At 53.7% G+C, this 21,031-nt stretch overlaps 1 protein-coding gene across 1 annotated transcript in view; it reads left to right on the forward strand.

The window, feature by feature from the left end:
* The window catches only part of WDR97 (WD repeat domain 97), a 59,804-nt gene extending 39,528 nt beyond the window's left edge, over positions 1-20,276 (forward strand). Inside the window, exons 17-28 of the mRNA XM_066623051.1 lie at positions 407-517; positions 1,956-2,114; positions 2,729-2,809; positions 8,457-8,579; positions 8,790-8,912; positions 10,669-10,869; positions 11,236-11,357; positions 12,478-12,637; positions 15,989-16,057; positions 16,954-17,132; positions 17,793-17,857; positions 20,074-20,276. Coding sequence (XP_066479148.1) covers positions 407-517; positions 1,956-2,114; positions 2,729-2,809; positions 8,457-8,579; positions 8,790-8,912; positions 10,669-10,869; positions 11,236-11,357; positions 12,478-12,637; positions 15,989-16,057; positions 16,954-17,132; positions 17,793-17,857; positions 20,074-20,276 — 1,596 coding nt within the window. The remainder of the gene's footprint in view (positions 1-406; positions 518-1,955; positions 2,115-2,728; positions 2,810-8,456; positions 8,580-8,789; positions 8,913-10,668; positions 10,870-11,235; positions 11,358-12,477; positions 12,638-15,988; positions 16,058-16,953; positions 17,133-17,792; positions 17,858-20,073) is intronic.
* The last annotated feature ends 755 nt before the right edge of the window (positions 20,277-21,031 follow it).

Genomic DNA, 21,031 nt, shown 5'->3' on the forward strand with positions numbered 1-21,031 from the left:
ACTGGGCTGTAAGCGGGCTGCTTGCACGGCCCCGGTTGCCCCTTTTTGAAAAGCCACCTGTGTGGACTGATGCTGGGGTGCAGGGCGACAGGGTGATGCATTTCTGCTCCTCCGACCCTGGTTCACAGCTGTTGGGCAGAGGGCAGACAGTGCAGAAGGCAGGGCTCTGGGATTGCACCCAAGTCCTGAAACCACCCTGGGCCAACAGCTGGGGCCAGCCAGAGGACATGCACAGCTGAGCAGGACACGTGGAGCTGTGGAGCTACTGAACAGGGAAAGGGAAAGCGTTTCCAAATGCTGACCCATGTCGCTCTGCCAAAGCCAGTCCCACTAGACTCAGGGGGGCCTACACCCAAGTGAGTGTTCACAGGACAGTACTGCACACACCTTTCTCATACCCCGCTAGACTGACTTAAAAGCGATCGAGGACTCTGGAAGATCAGCCCCACCCTCGCCCTCACTGCTGTCCATGGTTCCCAGCGTCACGGCAGACGACATTGTCAGGAGCGACGACAAGGTGAGCAACACATCTACCTCACAGGAGCCACCACCCTCCCAATGAGGATACTTGGATGGGGAATCCTCACTCAGCCCCCTGACCAAGCCGCACCTCTAGCCACCCCCCCATCCCTAGTCATAGTGGCTGGCAAACTATGCAGGTCCCACTGTACAAAGTGTACAAAGAGCACGGCGTCCCAGGGAATGGGGGGAGAAGAGAGAGGAGCTAGATTTCGGCAACAAGGGGAGAGCAGCTTTCCATAGAGGGTTTCCATTTTTCTGTGTGCAGCACCTCAGTTTGCCAAATATATTTGTTCATGCCTCAGAATTTGGCATTAAGAGTGGACATTGAAGACCAAATTGGAACCATGGTTGGTGTGTGTGTGTGTGTGTGTGTGTGTGTGTGTGTGTGTGTGTGTGTGTGTGTGATGTCCTTGGTAACCCGGCCTCAAGATTGGGAGGCAGTGGGGCGTCCCACAGGGAGGTGTGCAACATTCAGATCTGTGCCTTTACATTCATCTAACCCTAACCTAACCTACATGCATGTGGGTCTCTGGCACTTTCGACCCCTCTCTTCCCCTTTCCTCCGGAGGTCGTGGTACACCACAGACCTCGCAGTTCACAGTCCTTTAGCTTGATGAGCTCTATGTTTTGTTCTGCAGTTCCCAGCGCCCTTTCTGGAGGACCAGTGGACCAGGCTGCCAGAGGCAACCCCACCGGGTCACTCTCTCCAGGTGAATATGGGGGTGGGCTGTTGGTGGGCCTGGGTGGCACCCCTTTAAAATGCCACCACTGGGACTGGCCCCACCACCATAGGCTGGATTGCCTCTGAAGGGCTTCCCCATTCCTAGGGTCCCCTACCTCCCTGCTTCTTCTTTTGGGCTGCCAATGGTTAACAGAAGTGTTCCTTGGGTCCGCTTCACCCTTGGGCCAGGGACATCTCTGGATGGAGCCAGCTGTCCCCTGGGAGTCTCCCCCTTGCCTGTCTCCTGAGCAGTCTGGAGACTGTCCCCCTTCTCTGGCCTTCTGCACCTGGCCTGCCTGGTCTTCAGTTGATAGGCAGCCGAGGCCATCTGCTCAGCCCAGCTACATCGCGGTCTTAACCACTGAGCACCCCTGGCCAGGGAAACAGAGGGGCAGCATGGTTCAGAGCTGCAGGTTTGGGGGGAATGAAGACGCCTGCAGCTCTTGACTCCTGACATCTGCCCCTCCTGCTTGTTTTATCTGTTCTTCACCCTGGAAAATGGTCTGCTTTTTGGAGAGGGGACGGACGGACTCAAAATTCTTGACCAAACATTGTCCCACCAGAGCGCAGAGGTGCTTCCCCACCCGTGTGCCGTGAATGTTTAGCAGATGCGGCTTGCATAATTTCACACTTTTCTCAGCTGTCATGAGGACTAGCAACCTGCCCACTTCCAGCCTGGGTTTTAACAGCCACCACTGGATTTTGTGCTTAGAGTTTAGCCATTGAGGAGCCTCCCAGGGCCGTGGGAAGCCAGGAGTCCCTCAAGCAGTTCAGCTCCCCTTCACTCTCGTGGAGCCAGGCATCCTCTGGGACTATCAGGGACTTCTTTCTTCAGCAGCCACAAAGCAGGGATCAGCTCCAGCTACCACCGGTGAGGACTTGGCAGTGACTTGTTGCGATTGGATGCCCAGTGGTGCTGCCTACTGGGGCCCCAGAACCGCCCAACCACCTTGGGCAGAGTGAATGGGCTTGGCTGAGTGAAAGGGGCCAGTGGTGGCAGAGCCACGCGACACTTTGCACAGAGCCCCATTGGCAGCCAGTGGTGCCCTGTGCCCCTGGAAGGGAGGGCCCAGCAGAGTGGGCCAGTGCTGCTGCAGGAGGAGCCTGTGGGTAGGGCTGGAGGGGCTTCGCCTTGTGTGGACTGCATGCAAAGCAGCAACTGCTCTCCTGGCTTCATGTGTTGGGTCTCCAGCAGTGCCTGGACTTCCTTCCCATGCAGAACTCCGAAAAAGGACACAAAACCCCAGGCTCTTGCCACAGGGAAGGAAAGGCACTCTGCACACAACGGGATGTTTTGACCTCCAAACTGGAAGCATGTTTCCACGCCATGCTGCGGGCCCTCTTTCCCCTTCTGCAGGACTTTGTGTGTCTTGTCCTGACCCCACGTTCAAAGTCCAGGCATGCTGCATTCTGCCCTTCACTGGATGAATGGGAACAGAGGTTGGGAGGGCTGGCTTTCTGAGCAGCTTTGCTCTTCCTTGCCAGGACTCATCGAGTTTGCTGATGCCGAGGGTGTCATCTGGGTTCATCCCCAACTCGGTGGTGGTCCAGCAGTTCCCCAGCCAGGTACTGTTCAGTGTGGAGAGGCTCCTGCAGGTGGTGGGACCCCAGGAATTTGCAGCGGGATGGAGACAAGTGGTTCTTTTTCTGGCTAGTCAGGTGCCCCCCTGGCTCTGTTGGCAACCTGGTTGGCAGGACATGTGGAAACCTGCACTTGACTCCCTGGAGGAAGAGTGGAATGTGAGCCTCATACCTGAAACCTAGGTGTGCTGGGGTACTCGTAAACCACGTCTGTTCACTGTCCTGCCTTGTCCCTGCTTTTCCCCAAGAAGGGGGCTGCAAGGACTTGAGTGGGCAACTGCTCTGTCAGAGTCCCTTGCAGAGAGGGGAGAGAGAAGCCTGCCATCTTCAGCGCTGGCTCCATCTCTCAGCCACGCTCCCCTTGGATTGGGCATAGTCCCCAGCCTTTGGCCCATCTCCTCCTCTCTCCCAGCAGCACATGGGTTATTAAAGCCCAAGGGGCAGTCTTTGCATTCATGGCACCTGCTGAGGCCAGAAGTGATGTCATTAAGCAGGTGATGACCAGAAATCAGCACTTTTTTCTCACTTAGGAACTCATTTGCTCAAATGACACAAGAGAAAATGTGCAAATCTTGATAGTATTTTCAAGGCATGAGGGAGTCCAGTTATCACATGGGCTGCTCTTTCAGCAGTGCTGCTTCTGCTGCAGTGTCACTTTGCAGCTCAGCGGCTGAGAGCTGCTCTGTGAAGTGACACCTTTGCTGAAGCAGCACTGCTGAAAGGGCAGCCCACGTGATAACTGGGCTCTCTCAGAACCTCGACAGTGGCTCCCTTTCTCACCCCTCTTAGTCTGTCCCTTCCCCCGTAGTGTTCTTTACCTTCTAAAGCCTCCTTCCATCTTTCCCAGAACCTCAGCAGAAGTGGCACTGCTGAAAGGGTCGTGCTGGGAGAGCCCAATTATCATGGGAATTGAATAAAGAGCTTCTGCAGGCCGGGTGCAGCACGCAGGCCTTCTGTTAGATACCCCTGACCTAGATCATGTTCTCCTATCACCATGAAGACTGGAGCACTTGTCTAAGAGCCCTCCTGTGTTTTCGGCCACGCTTTTAAGACACAAACTTGGGAGAAATCTGTTAGGTGTGCAGGGACCAAGTGCAGCTGCCACTGGCACAACTCAGGCAGCCGGAGTTCCTGCCAGCTGATGCTTCTCCTTAACTTCACCTGGGACCAGCTACCCCCTCCCCCACACATGAGCCCCCACCCTAAGAGGTGGGCATCAGTGGTGATCGTGATGCTGCCTGGAACCAGAAGCGTCACACCATGCATCCAGCCACCATGACGGCCGCTCTTTGGTCCATGCTGACGTTGGGATGAGTTTGTGAAGTTGCTTCCCTGTCATGTCCAGGTGGGACTCAAACTCCTGCTGCAGATTCTTGACATGGCACTGTGCCCAGCTGGCCACACCCTGGCATGAGACCATCACGCCCAACTGCTGTACCCGAGTGATGAATTCCATCTGCCCACCCACCCTCCAAGGGTCCCTGTGGCCAGTCCCGAAAGCTTTCATCGTCATTCTCTTGACGAGGATATTAGGAATAGGTGGCCATCCAGCCCGATCCTCAGGTGCCTCAACACCTGCACAGGTCCCAACAAATTCTTTTTCAGTTGATAATGAAGCCATGATGTTTCAGGCAGTCCATTGTCCTCTGGACATGCTTGCGTCCTGCTCCTGGGACCATGATCGAATTAGGATGCAGTCCAGGTAAGGGTACAGGAACACAAGAACAGCCCCACTGGATCAGGCCGTAGGCCCATCTAGTCCAGCTTCCTGTATCTCACAGCGGCCCACCAGATGCCCCAGGGAGCACACCAGATAACAAGAGACCTGCAAGGCCTCCTGGGAATTGTAGTTAAGAACATAAGAACAGCCCCACTGGAGCAGGCCAGAGGCCCATCTAGTCCAGCTTCCTGTATCTCGCAGTGGCCCACCAGATGCCTCAGGGAGCACACCAGATAACAAGAGACCTGCAAGGCCTCCTGGGAATTGTAGTTAAGAACATAAGAACAGCCCCACTGGAGCAGGCCAGAGGCCCATCTAGTCCAGCTTCCTGTATCTCACAGTGGCCCACCAAATGCCCCAGGGAGCACACCAGATAACGAGACCTGCAAGGCCTCCTGGGAATTGTAGTTAAGAACATAAGAACAGCCCCACTGGAGCAGGCCATAGGCCCATCTAGTCCAGCTTCCTGTATCTCGCAGCGGCCCACCAGATGCCTCAGGGAGCACACCAGATAACAAGAGACCTGCAAGGCCTCCTGGGAATTGTAGTTAAGAACATAAGAACAGCCCCACTGGAGCAGGCCATAGGCCCATCTAGTCCAGCTTCCTGTATCTCGCAGCGGCCCACCAGATGCCTCAGGGAGCACACCAGATAACAAGAGACCTGCAAGGCCTCCTGGGAATTGTAGTTAAGAACATAAGAACAGCCCCACTGGAGCAGGCCATAGGCCCATCTAGTCCAGCTTCCTGTATCTCACAGCGGCCCACCAGATGCCTCAGGGAGCACACCAGATAACAAGAGACCTGCAAGGCCTCCTGGGAATTGTAGTTAAGAACATAAGAACAGCCCCACTGGAGCAGGCCATAGGCCCATCTAGTCCAGCTTCCTGTATCTCGCAGCGGCCCACCAGATGCCTCAGGGAGCACACCAGATAACAAGAGACCTGCAAGGCCTCCTGGGAATTGTAGTTAAGAACATAAGAACAGCCCCACTGGATCAGGCCATGGCCCATCTAGTCCAGCTTCCTGTATCTCACAGCGGCCCACCAAATGCCCCAGGGTGCACACCAGATAACAAGGGACCTGCAAGGCTTCCTGGGAATTGTAGTTAAGAATATAAGAACAGCCCCACTGGATCAAGCCATAGGCCCATCTAGTCCAGCTTCCTGTATCTCACAGCAGCCCACCAAATGCCCCAGGGAGCACACCAGATAACAAGAACACCTGCAAGGCCTCCTGGGAATTGTAGTTAAGAACATAAGAACAGCCCCACTGGAGCAGGCCAGAGGCCCATCTAGTCCAGCTTCCTGTATCTCACAGCGGCCCACCAGATGCCTCAGGGAGCACACCAGATAACAAGAGACCTGCAAGGCCTCCTGGGAATTGTAGTTAAGAACATAAGAACAGCCCCACTGGATCAGGCCATGGCCCATCTAGTCCAGCTTCCTGTATCTCACAGCGGCCCACCAAATGCCCCAGGGAGCACACCAGATAACAAGAGACCTGCAAGGCTTCCTGGGAATTGTAGTTAAGAACATAAGAACAGCCCCACTGGATCAAGCCATAGGCCCATCTAGTCCAGCTTCCTGTATCTCACAGCAGCCCACCAAATGCCCCAGGGAGCACACCAGATAACAAGAACACCTGCAAGGCCTCCTGGGAATTGTAGTTAAGAACATAAGAACAGCCCCACTGGATCAAGCCATAGGCCCATCTAGTCCAGCTTCCTGTATCTCACAGCAGCCCACCAAATGCCCCAGGGAGCACACCAGATAACAAGAACACCTGCAAGGCCTCCTGGGAATTGTAGTTAAGAACATAAGAACAGCCCCACTGGATCAGGCCACAGGCCCATCTAGTCCAGCTTCCTGTATCTCACAGCGGCCCACCAAATGCCCCAGGGAGCACACCAGATAACAAGAGACCTGCAAGGCTTCCTGGGAATTGTAGTTAAGAACATAAGAACAGCCCCACTGGATCAGGCCACAGGCCCATCTAGTCCAGCTTCCTGTATCTCACAGCGGCCCACCAAATGCCCCAGGGAGCACACCAGATAACAAGAGACCTGCAAGGCTTCCTGGGAATTGTAGTTAAGAACATAAGAACAGCCCCACTGGATCAGGCCACAGGCCCATCTAGTCCAGCTTCCTGTATCTCACAGCGGCCCACCAGATGCCCCAGGGAGCACACCAGATAACAAGAGACCTGCAAGGCTTCCTGGGAATTGTAGTTAAGAACATAAGAACAGCCCCACTGGAGCAGGCCAGAGGCCCATCTAGTCCAGCTTCCTGTATCTCACAGCGGCCCACCAAATGCCCCAGGGAGCACACCAGATAACAAGAGACCTGCAAGGCTTCCTGGGAATTGTAGTTAAGAACATAAGAACAGCCCCACTGGATCAGGCCACAGGCCCATCTAGTCCAGCTTCCTGTATCTCACAGCGGCCCACCAGATGCCCCAGGGAGCACACCAGATAACAAGAGACCTGCAAGGCTTCCTGGGAATTGTAGTTAAGAACATAAGAACAGCCCCGCTGGGTCAGGCCACAGGCCCATCTAGTCCAGCTTCCTGTATCTCACAGCGGCCCACCAAATGCCCCAGGGAGCACACCAGATAACAAGAGACCTGCAAGGCTTCCTGGGAATTGTAGTTAAGAACATAAGAACAGCCCCGCTGGGTCAGGCCACAGGCCCATCTAGTCCAGCTTCCTGTATCTCACAGCGGCCCACCAAATGCCCCAGGGAGCACACCAGATAACAAGAGACCTGCAAGGCTTCCTGGGAATTGTAGTTAAGAACATAAGAACAGCCCCACTGGAGCAGGCCAGAGGCCCATCTAGTCCAGCTTCCTGTATCTCACAGCGGCCCACCAGATGCCCCAGGGAGCACACCAGATAACAAGAGACCTGCAAGGCTTCCTGGGAATTGTAGTTAAGAACATAAGAACAGCCCCACTGGAGCAGGCCAGAGGCCCATCTAGTCCAGCTTCCTGTATCTCACAGCGGCCCACCAGATGCCCCAGGGAGCACACCAGATAACAAGAGACCTGCAAGGCTTCCTGGGAATTGTAGTTAAGAACATAAGAACAGCCCCACTGGAGCAGGCCAGAGGCCCATCTAGTCCAGCTTCCTGTATCTCACAGCGGCCCACCAGATGCCCCACGGAGCACACCAGATAACAAGAGACCTGCAAGGCTTCCTGGGAATTGTAGTTAAGAACATAAGAACAGCCCCACTGGATCAGGCCATAGGCCCATCTAGTCCAGCTTCCTGTATCTCACAGCGGCCCACCAAATGCCCCAGGGAGCACACCAGATAACAAGAGACCTGCAAGGCTTCCTGGGAATTGTAGTTAAGAACATAAGAACAGCCCCACTGGAGCAGGCCAGAGGCCCATCTAGTCCAGCTTCCTGTATCTCACAGCGGCCCACCAGATGCCCCACGGAGCACACCAGATAACAAGAGACCTGCAAGGCTTCCTGGGAATTGTAGTTTAAGAACATAAGAACAGCCCCACTGGATCAGGCCATGGCCCATCTAGTCCAGCTTCCTGTATCTCACAGCGGCCCACCAGATGCCTCAGGGAGCACACAGGAAAAGATACCTGTAAACTGTTGCCACTCCCTTGCCTTCCTCTAAAACCAGGAAGTTGCACATACCATCATGTCTTGTAACCCATGATGTACTTTTCCTCCAGACATCTGTCCAATCCCCTTTTAAAGTTGTCTAGGACAGCCTTCGACAAGGAGTTCCACAGATTTGCTACATGCTGGGTAATTAATTTTGTCTGTTTGAACTCTCCCAACACTAAATTTTAGTGGATGTCCCTGGTTCTGGAATTGTGTGAGAGGAAAAAGAATGCCCCCCTATCCACTCTATCCATCCTCTACAAATCTTTTCCTTCCACTTTGGTAGGCGCTAGACAGCTCAAGGACCAGCTCAAGGACCAGCTCAGCGAGAAGACTGAGCACAGATGAGCAGCCTCAGGAAGAAACTGGGGAAGAACCGGCCAAGTTTTCACAGTCCAGCATCAAGGGGGTAAGCAGGCCCTTCTGCCCTGCAGTGGTCCCTGAATGGCAGCCCCCCCTGCACATAATGTTGGCTCAGTTGCAACTTCCCGGAGACTGTTCTGGGGAGGGTGCACACTTGGACAGCTACCACCAGTCAATGAGCCAGTCTTGAAGTCTCTCTTCTTTGGTAAGTAATTCTTGGCTTGACCCTTCTTTATTCCCCTCCCCTTTATTGCAGAGCATCCCTAGAATTTTCCTGACTCAGCTGGACGAGTTTCGATACGCAGAACGAAAAAAGGAGATTCCGTTCTTTGCCCTGCCTTTCAAGGACAAGGGGTGGTTCAAGAAGCTTTTTCCTGAGGTAAGTGGCTGCCTCTGCTCTTGTTCTGCCAGTTGAAAATGGATGAGGACTAGTACCTTGGGGTCATAGCTTGAGACAAATTCATTTGTTTTGGAACTGATCATTTTATCCTTTTTTCCATTTTATGCATTTTATCACCATAAGGGAACACCAAAGCGGCTTACAGAAAAGTGTCAAAACACCAAAAGGACAAAAAATCATACAATCACACTTAAAATAATTACAATATACCCTAAAAACTCTTAAGACTTTAGGATGTCAGAATGCCAGATGCAAGGGAAGGCACCAGGATGCCCATCTCTTTGTTGTCTGGTGTGCTCCCTGGGGCATTTGGTGGGCCACTGTGAGATACAGGAAGCTGGACTAGATGGGCCTATGGCCTGATCCAGTGGGGCTGTTCTTATGTTCTTAAACTACAATTCCCAGGAGGCCTTGCAGGTCTTCTTGTTGTCTGGTGTGCTCCCTGGGCATTTGGTGGGCTGCTGTGAGATACAGGAAGCTGGACTAGATGGGCCCTTGGCCTGATCCAGCGGGGCTGTTCTTAAGACATTAAAACAACCTTAAAACAATTACTGTACCATAAAACACAAGAGCAACAGCAGATGCCTTACAGGAAAGGGCAGAACCTTTAATATTACAGACATCTTTCTTAAAAAGACTGAGAAAGCTTGTCTTGATCTTTGGGAGCTTGAAACCATCTTCTTGCCGGCTTGGCCTTTATCCTGCTTGGCTAATACACCGGCAGGACTAGCCAAATGGATGGAACCCATTGTAAATTCATCCTTACTGGAGGGAGTGATGCCCAACATCCTGAAGACTGCAATTGTGTGCCTCCTCCTTTAAAAACCATCTCTAGACTCCACTAATTTAAACAACTACCAAGCAGTTTCCAACTTTCCTTTCTTAGGGAAGGTGATGGAGCGATTATGGCATCCAAGCTGCAGGGGTCCTAGATGAGAAGGACTATCTGGGCCCCTTCCAGTCCGGCTTCAGGCTAGGTTTTGGAACACAATCAGTTTTTAAACTGAAGTTTAGTTTTAAACTGAAGTTTTTAAACTTCAGGTGCTTCAGAAATCAAATACTCCAGGGCTGGGAGCCCCAATGCTCCTGGCATGTGTCAGGTGAATGTACAAGATCATTTAGTGCTGGGGTACAAGCTGACAGTGTGAGCTTGCTGTTCCTCCCTCCGCCACTAGCCACAGTTAGTCAGGCGTCCCGGAATCCAGTGGTTTCTCAGTTTTAATTATTCGTTTTAATCAGTTCTAACATTTACTTATTTACCTGATAATTATAAAGCTTGAATTTTTAAGAAATTTATCTTTTCTATTAATTGCAATGCAAAAAGGAGTTCAGCCAACGTGTTTCCACAAGCTGCACAATATATGTCAAAGAGCCACATGTGGTTCAGTCCCCCTTGCTATAAAGGGTCAGGAAGGAAAGAAGCCGGTCCGTGGTCGAGACCAGGTTTAGAGCAAGATCCAGAGCAGGCGCCAGGGCCAGGCAGTGCCCTTGTCAAGGAACACAGCGCCCAGACTGGGGAACAGACTTCCCGTGGCCTGCTGCACCAGGGCTGGTCCCTGCGTCAGCAGGCGAGACTGCCAGGCAGGTGGGTTCTGCAGTCTCTAGGGTTCTTGGAAGGTTGCCACTCAGCCTGTGCAAGAACCTGGCTGCTGGCTTGGGGGTCCCAGCTTGAGACCCTAGAGAAGCTGGCTCTGTCTGACACTGCTCCTCAGCCCCTCCTCTCCCTTTCTGTCAGGGGTTTCCAGCTGGAATGAGCTTGATCGAGTTCCTGATCCAGCTCCTGGAGTCCTTGCTCACCGCAGACCTCAGCACAAAGATTATGCTGCTGGGGGCCATCATGTTTCTGCAAGAGGAGCTGTGGGGTGAGATGCCAAAGATGGTCTGCGACACCCTGTTCACCATACTGCACAGCCAGAAAGAGCTTCTCTCCATCCAGGTGAGCGCTGCTGTGCCCCCCTTTTTGGGACTGGCTGTATTTCTATGCCCAGAGGCCTGTTGGGGAAAGAAACAACCTGTGCCTCTAATGGCAAAAGTGACTGCTGGGGGGGGGGGGGAGAGGACCGAATCTCAATGTGGTTTGCTTCAGTTATGGTGAAGCCGCCCATTAGGGAACATGGTGGCTGCTGGAGAAGCTGTGCCCAGCACAACACCCATGGCTGTGCCCAGAGCTGCCCCTTGGCCAGCCAGGGAGGCCCACTGGGTGTGGCTCTCAGCATCCCCATCGACCAGACTCCCAAGGAGTGTCTCTGCAGACAGACAGCTCCCTGCAGTGAAGGTGCTCTGCCCTTTCTCCACCCTCCAGGACCGGAGCCAAAAGAGGTTCATCCTGACTGCCCTGCACGTCCTCGTGAGGTTTGACCCAGATAGCCAGGCCTTGATGGTGGAACTGATGTCCTATTACCTGCAGGCGCCCATCTCCACCAGGTGAGGGCTGTGAGTGCTGGCGAGGATGGGGGATTTCAGGGGCACAGACTATTCTTGCAGCAGGCCCACAGGGGTTGGGGTGGGTGGGAGCAAGGGCCACTTTTTCTTAAGAATCACTTCCTTGCCTCCCTGTCGCACTGCCTGATTTGCTCTGCTTCCCCTGCCAGTGACCGATGCTCCGTCCTCTCTCAGCCTCTGCAGGGGCACCTTCTTCGGTCCCCGTGGCTCTGCAGACGGCCTGTCACTTAGGGAGAAGGTCCCCAGCGCTGTCCATTTGGGGCAAGCAGGAGAAAGGAAAATCTAAGAATAAAATAAAGCCACGAGGTTTCAGCAGAATGTAGAACGAGAGGGTCTCCCTGGGCTCAGAGGCCAAGCTCAGAAAGAATTGCCAAGGAACAGGAGAAAGGGGAGAAAGGAAAGCACCCTCGTTCCTTCTGCAGACACTCTATTCTGGGACCCTTTCTTCACATCGCTGTTCCCATTCCATTTTATGTGTGCCTCCCCCCCCCCCCCACACACATATGCTTAGGGCCTGTGAGTGCCCTATGGTGTGTTTGTGTGGAGCTGCTGCAGCACGTGGCCTGCTTGGGACACTGCTTGCCCCTGTTAGTGAACCCCCCCCTCGTCTCCAGGACCACCTTGAAAGTAGCTCCTGCCTCTGGTTCTCTCTGGGTGCCACATCTACACAGCGGAGCTGCTGCATCCCCACTACCTGGTCTCATGACACCCAAAGGCTGCGCTCTTCATAGTCCTGTCAGTGGAGAGGAAACCACCGCCTGCGTTTTCGCCCAGAGCGATTCTGGGAGCCTCCTTGTGCCCACTCCAGCATTTTGCAGCTGGAGAAAAATGCCCCAGGCAGGCCTCTGGCACAGTCTCCTGCTTGGGGTACCAGATCCCTTTTCAGGCATCCGGTGGGGCACCTGAGGGCTTTCCAGGACTAGGCCAACAGGCCACACAGCTTCACTTTTCTGTCTCCTCTACAGCCATTTTGTTTGACTAGAGGCATGAAAGGGCATTGGGTGTCTCCCAGTGGCTTCTGAGGGGGCTGCAGTTGGCCCTGTGCAGAAGTGCCCCCCCCCCACAAGGAGTGCTGCTGACTCCTTTCTCTCTTGCTTTCCAGGGCAGCTATTAAGAATATGATAAAGGAGGTGGGAGTTGAGGATCCACACAGCTACTTCTACCAGGAGATGGATTCCTGGCAGGTGGAGGTTGATGCCCCCCATGAGACTGTGCGGGAGATCTGCTGCCAGTGGCTGGAAGGAATGTCACAAGAGCTCCAGGTGCCTCATAAGAACATAGCATAAGAAGAGCCCTGCTGGACCAGGCTAAAGGGGGCCCCATAGAGTCCAGCTTCCTGTGGCTCACAGCGGCCCACCAGATGCCTCAGGGAGCACACACAAGATCTCTGCATTCCGTTGCCAGTCTCTTGCTCCTGGTACTCAGAAATAGGCTCTCTCTAAAACCTGGAGGTTGCACACGGTCATCGTGGTTTGTAACCTGTGATGGACTTTTCCTCCATAACTCTGTCCACTGCCTTTCAAAGGCATCTGGGCCTGGGGGGGGGGGCGGGGGTCATCACCACATCCTGTGTCCAGGAGCTTTCCAGATTAACCCTTCCTCCCCGATCTGCAATGCTTCCTTCCTTCTCATCCTGCCAGTGCTGGGGCAGCTCATGTGAGGTGCCCAGTCGTTGCAGTGGGGAAATTCTGCAAACAGAAGGTAAAATCGTGCAAAGTCCCAATGTGGTACGTTCCATTCTACAAGCCAGAAAGAGATGGGGTGGATTCTTGGGCGGTCTGTGTGCCTTGGATTCTGAGCCACTGCGTGCTACCTGGCAAAGAGGCACCTCTGGAGTGATGGCTACTGCCCTTGATGTGTAGCCAGGGAACAGCATCAGTCCCTTTCACCCCAGATGGGAATGGGATCCAGAGCAGAGGTGAAGATGAGGCAGTGGACGTAGCACGTGGCAGGACTTGGAGACAAAGCACGGGGGGTAGTCAGAGAGGGAGGGCAGGCAAGGGTTGGGGAGTCTTGAGGAGGGTGAGGGCATGCCGCCCCTCCCACTGAAAAGATCACCCCTTTCTTCCTCACAGGAACACAGGAGGTGCCTTTGGGAACCGCAGGATTTTCTGCCAGAAAAGAAAGATTCCTTCCAGCAGTGGCAGAAGGTGAGCCCAGGGGAAGGGAGGGAGTGCAGCCTGGGCATCAGGGGCAGCTCCAGCTTGGGTGGGGGTGCTCTAGGACAAAAGTCCTGTGAGCCCTCCCCCAATGATGTGTGTTTCTGCGCAGTGCATGCTTGTTTGTACATCAGTGATAACCCCCCCCCCCCAAACAGGCAGTGATTGGGCAATTCTCCACCAGAGCAAGTGGCTTTGTGTATGGGGGGATGACTGTCTGCTGTTTGTTTGTGGGGGGGGGGGCTGGTGGGGGGTTGTCTGCTCCTTGCTCGTGAGGGGCTGCTCCTTTGGGATTGGGATAGTTTTGGCACTTCCCTTCCTTTTCCTGCTTTTTTATCAGCATCCTTGTACTGGTCACATGGTAGAAAGGGGATGGGGCTGGCTGCTATAGTGAGTCCCTATTGACTCGCTTAATGACTTGCTTAATGATTAGCTTAGGGGAGGAGCCACATTCTTCAGGGGGAGGAGTTTGCTCTAACTTCACTCTGGGCCCGTTCTTTTGGGATAAATATTTCTTTCCCCAGCGTGCAATTAATCTGCAGAACTCTGCCCCAGGACGTTGTCTCGCACCTGACCCAGGTGCCTTTAAGAGGAGATGGAACAGATTGTGGAGGAAAAGTTCATCATGGATCATGGGCCGTGATAACCAGATGCAACCTCCCAGTTTAGAGGCAGCTCTCTCTGAAGGCCAGATGCAAGGGAGTGGCAGCAGGATACATAAGAACAACCCCACTGGATCAGGCCACAGGCCCATCTAGTCCAGCTTCCTGTATCTCACAGTGGCCCACCAAATGCCCCAGGAAGTTCAGCCTCAGAATGCAGCCTCAGACTCTCAGCCCACACAAAGAGTACTCCGGACACAAATTCTTCAGTAGTTCAGTCTGTATTTACAATGTAGATAACAGCAGCATAATAACGAAACATAAAGACAGCACAACATGCTACATACACGATAACAGCTTCCCGGCCTTCCAGGCCCTTCCTTGCCTTCCCTGCCTTCCCAAGGACAGGATGGTTCTTGCAGACCTTTTAAAGTACTGTGCGGGAATTAGGAGGGTGGTGTCTCCTCCTCCTGATGCAAGCTCGACACCCGTTACAATTAGTGAGTTCACCTGATTCATGGTGACTCAGCATTTCACATAGCTTAGGCTTCACCTTATCCAGGCCAAATTTTCCTGGGTTGTTTTCTAACCCTGACAGAGGGCAGGTGGCAGGCGTTCTCAGAGGCGGTTGGGGAGCAGGAGACAGGGCCAGAATCCAGCAGTTATGCTGGATCCTGATCCTGTTCTCGGGTGGTCCAGGGCAGTCCTGGGCTGCTCAGATTTGTGCCACCTTCTCAGGTGGATCCAAATAGACCTATTGGGGCTGCTGCAGCGCGACACAGGGTAAGGGGAAAGGCTTCCCTTTGCCTCGGGCTGCACTCCTTTAGGCCCCAAATCTGCGCTGTATTCAGCACAGCTCCACTGGCCTGTGTGCTTCCAGTGCAAGTTAGGATCGCGCTCTTTGTTACCTGAGTCAGTTGAGTTTTATTTTTCTGTTTATTTGGCTGTACCTTTTGATAGAACACAGATATTTCAATGTGGTTTGTTTTAGTACATTCTGTGTTAAATGACAAATCAAATGATGTGTAACATGATGGTACTATTCCTAAAGATCGCAATTTCCACAATTTTGGTCACTAGTGGTGTCATCCCCCCAAGGGTGGCCTGCCCCCTACCCCTGCTAGCTATGCCACTGGATGACACTGGTGATTTCGATCTTTCCCAGTCTGGTTTTTGACCTGGCTTGGAGACTGAGGAGTTGTGCTGGGAGTGCTGCCCTGTGGGTTTCCCTGGACCTCTCAGCAGCTTTTTTTTTTGAAAGTTTATTTATTACAGATACAGGACAGGGAAATGGGCTAGACTTAGGGATGGGTCTACACGGGTTACGCATCAGGGTTGGGTTACAACATGCATTCTTAAAAAAAGTTTTCTTAAAACAACGGCTAGAAAAAAAGAAATTATCCATGCAAATGTAACCTCATTTGTCATTAATTAATTACTAATTAATCTAAACTCTCAGTATTATTTATCTAAAATTGTCCATCCAGTCATAAAAAGGCTCCCAATATCTTCTTATTCCACCTAGATCTCTCTCTTTCATTCTTTCTGTTAAGACATCCATTTCTGCTCTTTCTCAGCAGCTTTTGACAGTGTTGACCGCAGCGTCCTCAGATGCCTCCCAGGGATGGGACTCACAGTGACGTGGTGGTGGATCCTGTCCTTCGGGGGGGGGGGGGCTCCCAGCAAGTGGTGCTAGGGGGGCACTGTTTCTCCCTTCTGCTCTGCAACTTGATCCAGACTGTGACTTGTGCAGTTCCAGCTTGTCATCTGATGAAAGCAGATCGTTATAATGGGGTAAGGAATTGCTTGAGGCAAAGCACTGATTGGCATATTGTCCTCTTCTTTGACCCAGGAATGGAGAGATCTTGGGGTTGCCGAGGAGCCCCCAGAAAGGCAGTCCTCCTTTGAGAACGGCCAGGAGGTGAGGCTGGCTGCGGAGGCGTCCTTAGTTCTGGGGGTAGGGGGCTGCATCTCTAGGGACTTCCAAGGCCAGGCAGAGACTCTCCTTTCTCACCATGGGGGTCTTCCCCTTCCCCCCAGGATTCCATTTGGAGCTGCTGGCTTCCCAGGGGTCAGGTGCTGAAGAGACAAGCCTTGTAATAAGAACAGCCCCACTGGATAAGGCCATTGGGCCATCCAGTCCTGTATCTCACAGTGCCCCACCAAACGCCTCAGGGAGCACATGTGGAGGTCCTGGCAGCAGCCCAAGACTCCCTCTTGTTCCCAGCACTCCACACACTGCAGGGTGGAGTCACATCACAAGAGCGGGGGGGGGGGGTCTTCTTGGTGGTGCCTAGGCTGTGCTCTCAGCTCTTCCAAATCAGCATGATGGTGCTGAGGTGACTGGAAGTGCCCCCAGGCAGTGGCAAAGGCAGTGGTGGGCATCAGATGAGCTCGTTTCCCCTAACACATGGCCCTCCTAAGAGGTGGCTGCAGGTTTCAGGGGGGTCCCCAGGAGAATCACTCCACCACCACTCTGTGGAAGGCTGTGAGCACAAAGGTGGTCTGAAGCCCCGGGAAGCCCAGCCCCACCCTTGGCTCCTCTGACTTTGCTTGCACTGATGGCAGGCCAGTGAGGCTGGTCTGGGCATTCCAAGAATGGCCACGGGGTAATATTTCTCATCACGGAGTGAGCAGCTTTGGCTGTGACGCTCCGGAATTAAGAGAAAGCGTAAGAGCCTCGTGTTTCCTGTTCATCCAGTGTTTGCCACACGTGGAGCCTGTGTACCAGGAACATGGCAGGATTCAAAGTGGGAGCCCCCCCACCTTGCTGCCCCCAGACACATCATTCCTCCTGCTACTCTGTTGCTCTTCCAGACTGAAGGGCATGATCAGCATCAGGTGGACTTCCAGGCCTTGCGTCCTGTGGATGCTATCCATTATTTCATTGAGAGACAACTGGAGAGAGAGCTGGAGGTGATGAGACAGCTGGTTTCTGCTTCTTGTCCGGAGGAGACTCCCAAGGACACAGTCATGGCCTTGCCCCCAGTGCAGAAGTAAGTTGCTGCTGTCCAGGACGTTGAGAACCTGCCAGGAGGTCCTGAAGCATCCCAGTCTCCAACCACTTGTGCTTGGGGCCCAGGATAACGCAGCTCTGTGGTCCTGCGCTGGGTCCAGCCTCTTGCTCATTCTTGAGCTGAATGGCAGCCAAAAATGGGGGAGCACCTCCAAGCCTAGGAGGCGTGTGGCACAGCTTAAACAGGGTCTTCACAGTGTCACCGCTGACCAAGTGGGTCCTAGTCCACCAGCACTTCAGGGGTGTCTGTGGGGACTCAGCGTCACCCCCGCCCAGGCAGAGGAGCTGAGCTGCCAGAGTAGCCAGCCCAGCTTCCTTTTGGGCTCTTGCTGGCTAGAGAGTGCCACAGCACCTCACCTGGCCCCCACCTGGAGCAGGCTATGGGCTGTTGCACACATTATGTGGTGCACCCGAAGCCGAATCAGGTGTCAGGTGTGTAGTCAAGGAACCAGGATTGGCTGCGGCTTTCTGTCCAGTTTGTCATCAGTGACACGACCAGATGTAAAGGTTGCGGGCAATGCGCAGGGCAGCCTGAGGTCTGCATCTTCCCTTTATGGGGGTCATGAAGTGTGGTGTGTAAAAGTGTCCTTGCAGTGGAGTCGGCTGTGCTGAGTGACTGCCTTTGGTGTTGTTCTGACAGGGGCCGGGCGATCTTGCGGCTTGGAGAAACCAACACCATGCTGAGGAGGAGAGTGCCAAAGCGCAGTAAGTGCCAGGACTCCCTACTTCTGACCCATGGAACCGCTCTGGGCAGGGCTGGCTGCATCGGAGCAGTGTCCGTCACACCAGCCCTAGCGTGGCGGAAGCATTTCGGCTGCGTGCCCCCCATGTGGCTACTCTCTCTCTCGCCTCCATTTCCCTACAGCGCTCCTCCTCCCCCATCATGCAACTTTCTACCCACCCACTCATTTGCCTGAGTCCACTTTGCAGGCACTGGCTGTCACTGGTTGCCGTCCTGGCTTGCTCTTGGTTGGCAACCTTCACTCTCAAAAGACTATGGTAGAAGCCTACAGCACCCGGTATTCCCAGGCGGTCTCCCATCCAAGTGCTAACCAGGCCTGACCCTGCTTAGCTTCCGAGATCAGACAAGATCAGGCATGTGCAGGGTAACAGTTGCTGCTGCATGCAGAGGATCCAGAGGACCAAACCAGTTGGCTATGGGGGGATGCTGGAAGGACATGTCAGCATGGGACTTCTTTCCTTGTCTTCCTCCACCCTTTGGTCAGTTGAGGACCCCTCCCTGGGACCCCTGAGCACAGGCCTTTCCTAGGAGCAAGTCCAAGAGTCTAGTCATGCTGTGACTCTGGACATTCCTAGTTCTCTGTGACTTGCAGAGTCAAGAAATGGGACAATTTTCAGCTCATCGGTGGCAGTGACTGAGCTTTACAAAAACCGGGGAACTCGCCCCTGTGGTGTCATCATACTCTGTGAAGCTGGTCTTTTGCTCAGGTGCATGATGTGAAATCTTCAGTGGGCCGTGGGGACAGGAGAAGAGAACAGCAAAGTTTGCTTTGGGCAGGCGGCAGCTGTGCACTGAGACCCTTGGACAGAGATTTTCAACCAGTGTGCTGCAGCTCATTGGTGTGTTCCAAATGGTCTGCAAATGTGCCAGGGGGGTTTGGGGGAGGGTCATTTATTAGTAGGGCCATGGGAGGATGTGAGCCTTCAGCCAGCAGTGTGGTGTGTCTTGTCAGTTGCCCAAAAGCAAATGGTGTGCCCTGACCATTTTAGCACTTTCTCATGAGATCAAAACAGTTGACAATCGCTGCCTGGGGGCCCGAGATATACAAGAGAGGGGGCTTTGTGTCATCTCCTCTTTTGGGCTCCCTGCTCATTGGAGAAAGACCTGGCTGGATTTCCAGCTGCCAGTTCTCTTTTCTCCTGGGCTCTCCTTGCCAAGGTTCCCAAATAAAGCGGCACATGTGGCAGAGAAGCTACATGCCTCTCGAGACCCTGCCTCCTGCACACTGGCTGGGCTGGTGCCACAAAGGGATCGGCTGGCCGGCCAGCCTCTGCCTCACCACCTCTTGTAAGGAAGTGCCTCTGTGATTCTCCTGCACCCCACCCCCATGGAGAGGAGGTCGTCTGGCTCCAGCGAGAGAGCCCCATGACATGCACACCCCTGGCATGTTAATCCCACAGTCCCCACTAGGGAGCCATGGGTAGAATGTGGAGGCGAGGGTGGTGCGGGGTGGCAGAAGCCGTGAATAAGAAGACCCCTATTACATTCCCTCTGGGAGAGGATTCCGCTGAGCCCAACACGGACAGGCCGGTGCCCAAGCAGAACACTTCTGAGCCAAGTACAAGCTCGTAACACAGACCCCTTCCCCAACATGCTGTGGGGCCTGTAAATCCAATCCAATCTGCCCCTGGGATTTCAGTGTCCCTGATTATTGGGGGGACCCTTCCCTCCTGCTACCAGGCAGACTCCACTGCTGCCTACCTGTCCTTCCAGCCTGTACAAAGGAACTCCTTCCATACTTGGGGCGCCACATTTTTCTGTCTCAGGGAATCCAGTCCAAGCGTGCCTGTGCCTGGGTTTGCCTGCTCTCCCTCCCTTTTTGTGCTTAGCAGACAGCAGGCGCTCATTCAGCGCTGTTCTGACGGAGCTTTGGATTTGCTCCAGAAATACAACCATCTGGGACTTGTATGTAGACAGAAGAAAGTAAGATTGCATCATCAACCTTAAGCATTTGCAACTAGTTAACCTCAGTTCTCTGTCCCATTCCCGGTAATGGCCTGTAACTCAAGCTGCAACTCAGCCCCTACCCCCCCATGGCCCTGCATACAAGCAGCCAGCTAAAAGGCCAGAGAGAAATGCCAAAGGGGTGCGGGAGTCAGAGGCGTTCCTGCTGCCAAGGGTATTTCTCTGGCCCTGGGCACCTGCACCCAACTTTCTCGTGTTTGTCCTTCAGTTACAGGCTTCTGCTTCCCGTGCCTCTTCTCGCGCTACGTCATGAAGGGATTTGCGCCCTTTGTGAAACTTCCTCTGCCGAAAATCAGCCTAGACCCGTTCCCGCCTCGACCGCAGAAGCCAGCCTCACCACCGACATTCACTGCCGCACAGCAGATGGTGCAGAAATATTTCATCCCCAAATTCTCATGTGCTGACAGCTACCCCTGAAGGCCTCACAGGACTCCAGAATGGAACTGCCAGGCTCCCAAAAAAGACAAGGGGCCTCTGTGTGCCGTGTGGCTAACAGCCCCTGTAAGAGCAGAGGACAAGCGGGCGTTCAAACCACTGGATGGCCCTGATGGGAGGCAAGTTGTCTGCCAGGAGCCTCGCAGGCAGAATGCAGGGGCCCAGTGAGGGCAAGGCTCAACATTAAATGTTTCTCAAGACTTTGTTCTGGCACATTGGCTGTCTGTGGTTCTGTTCGTTCCATGCTCCATGTCAAAATGCTACAGGCAGGCTCCTCTCCTGGGCACTGTTCTTCCCCAGAGTTGTCGTTCTGTTCACAAGAACACCTTGCAGGATGCTGAGAATGAGGGCTGTGACCGATCCAAGGGAGGAGCATGTGGGACAGTTTTCTGATATGCTGATGATGGGGTGGGGGTGGCTGCACTTGAGAACATAAGAAAAGCCCTACTGGATCAGGCCAAGGGCTCATCTAGTCCAGCTTCCTCTATCTCACAGTGGGCCACCAGGTGCCTCTAGTAGCACACAGACAAGAAGATGCCTGCAACCTTTTGCCAGTGCCTGGCATCTGGCATTCAGGGAGAGGCTCCCTCTCAGACCCAGAGGTGGAATCTGCCCATCTTGGCTTGTAACCTGTGATGGATTTTTCCTCCATAACCCTACAGGTGTCTAGGCCCGGTTCCATCCCAACATCCTACAGCAATGTGTTCCACAGATTAACACGTAGCTTTTGCTCCACA

This window comes from Tiliqua scincoides, chromosome 4, assembly GCF_035046505.1.
Source record: "Tiliqua scincoides isolate rTilSci1 chromosome 4, rTilSci1.hap2, whole genome shotgun sequence".
NCBI lineage: Eukaryota > Metazoa > Chordata > Lepidosauria > Squamata > Scincidae > Tiliqua > Tiliqua scincoides.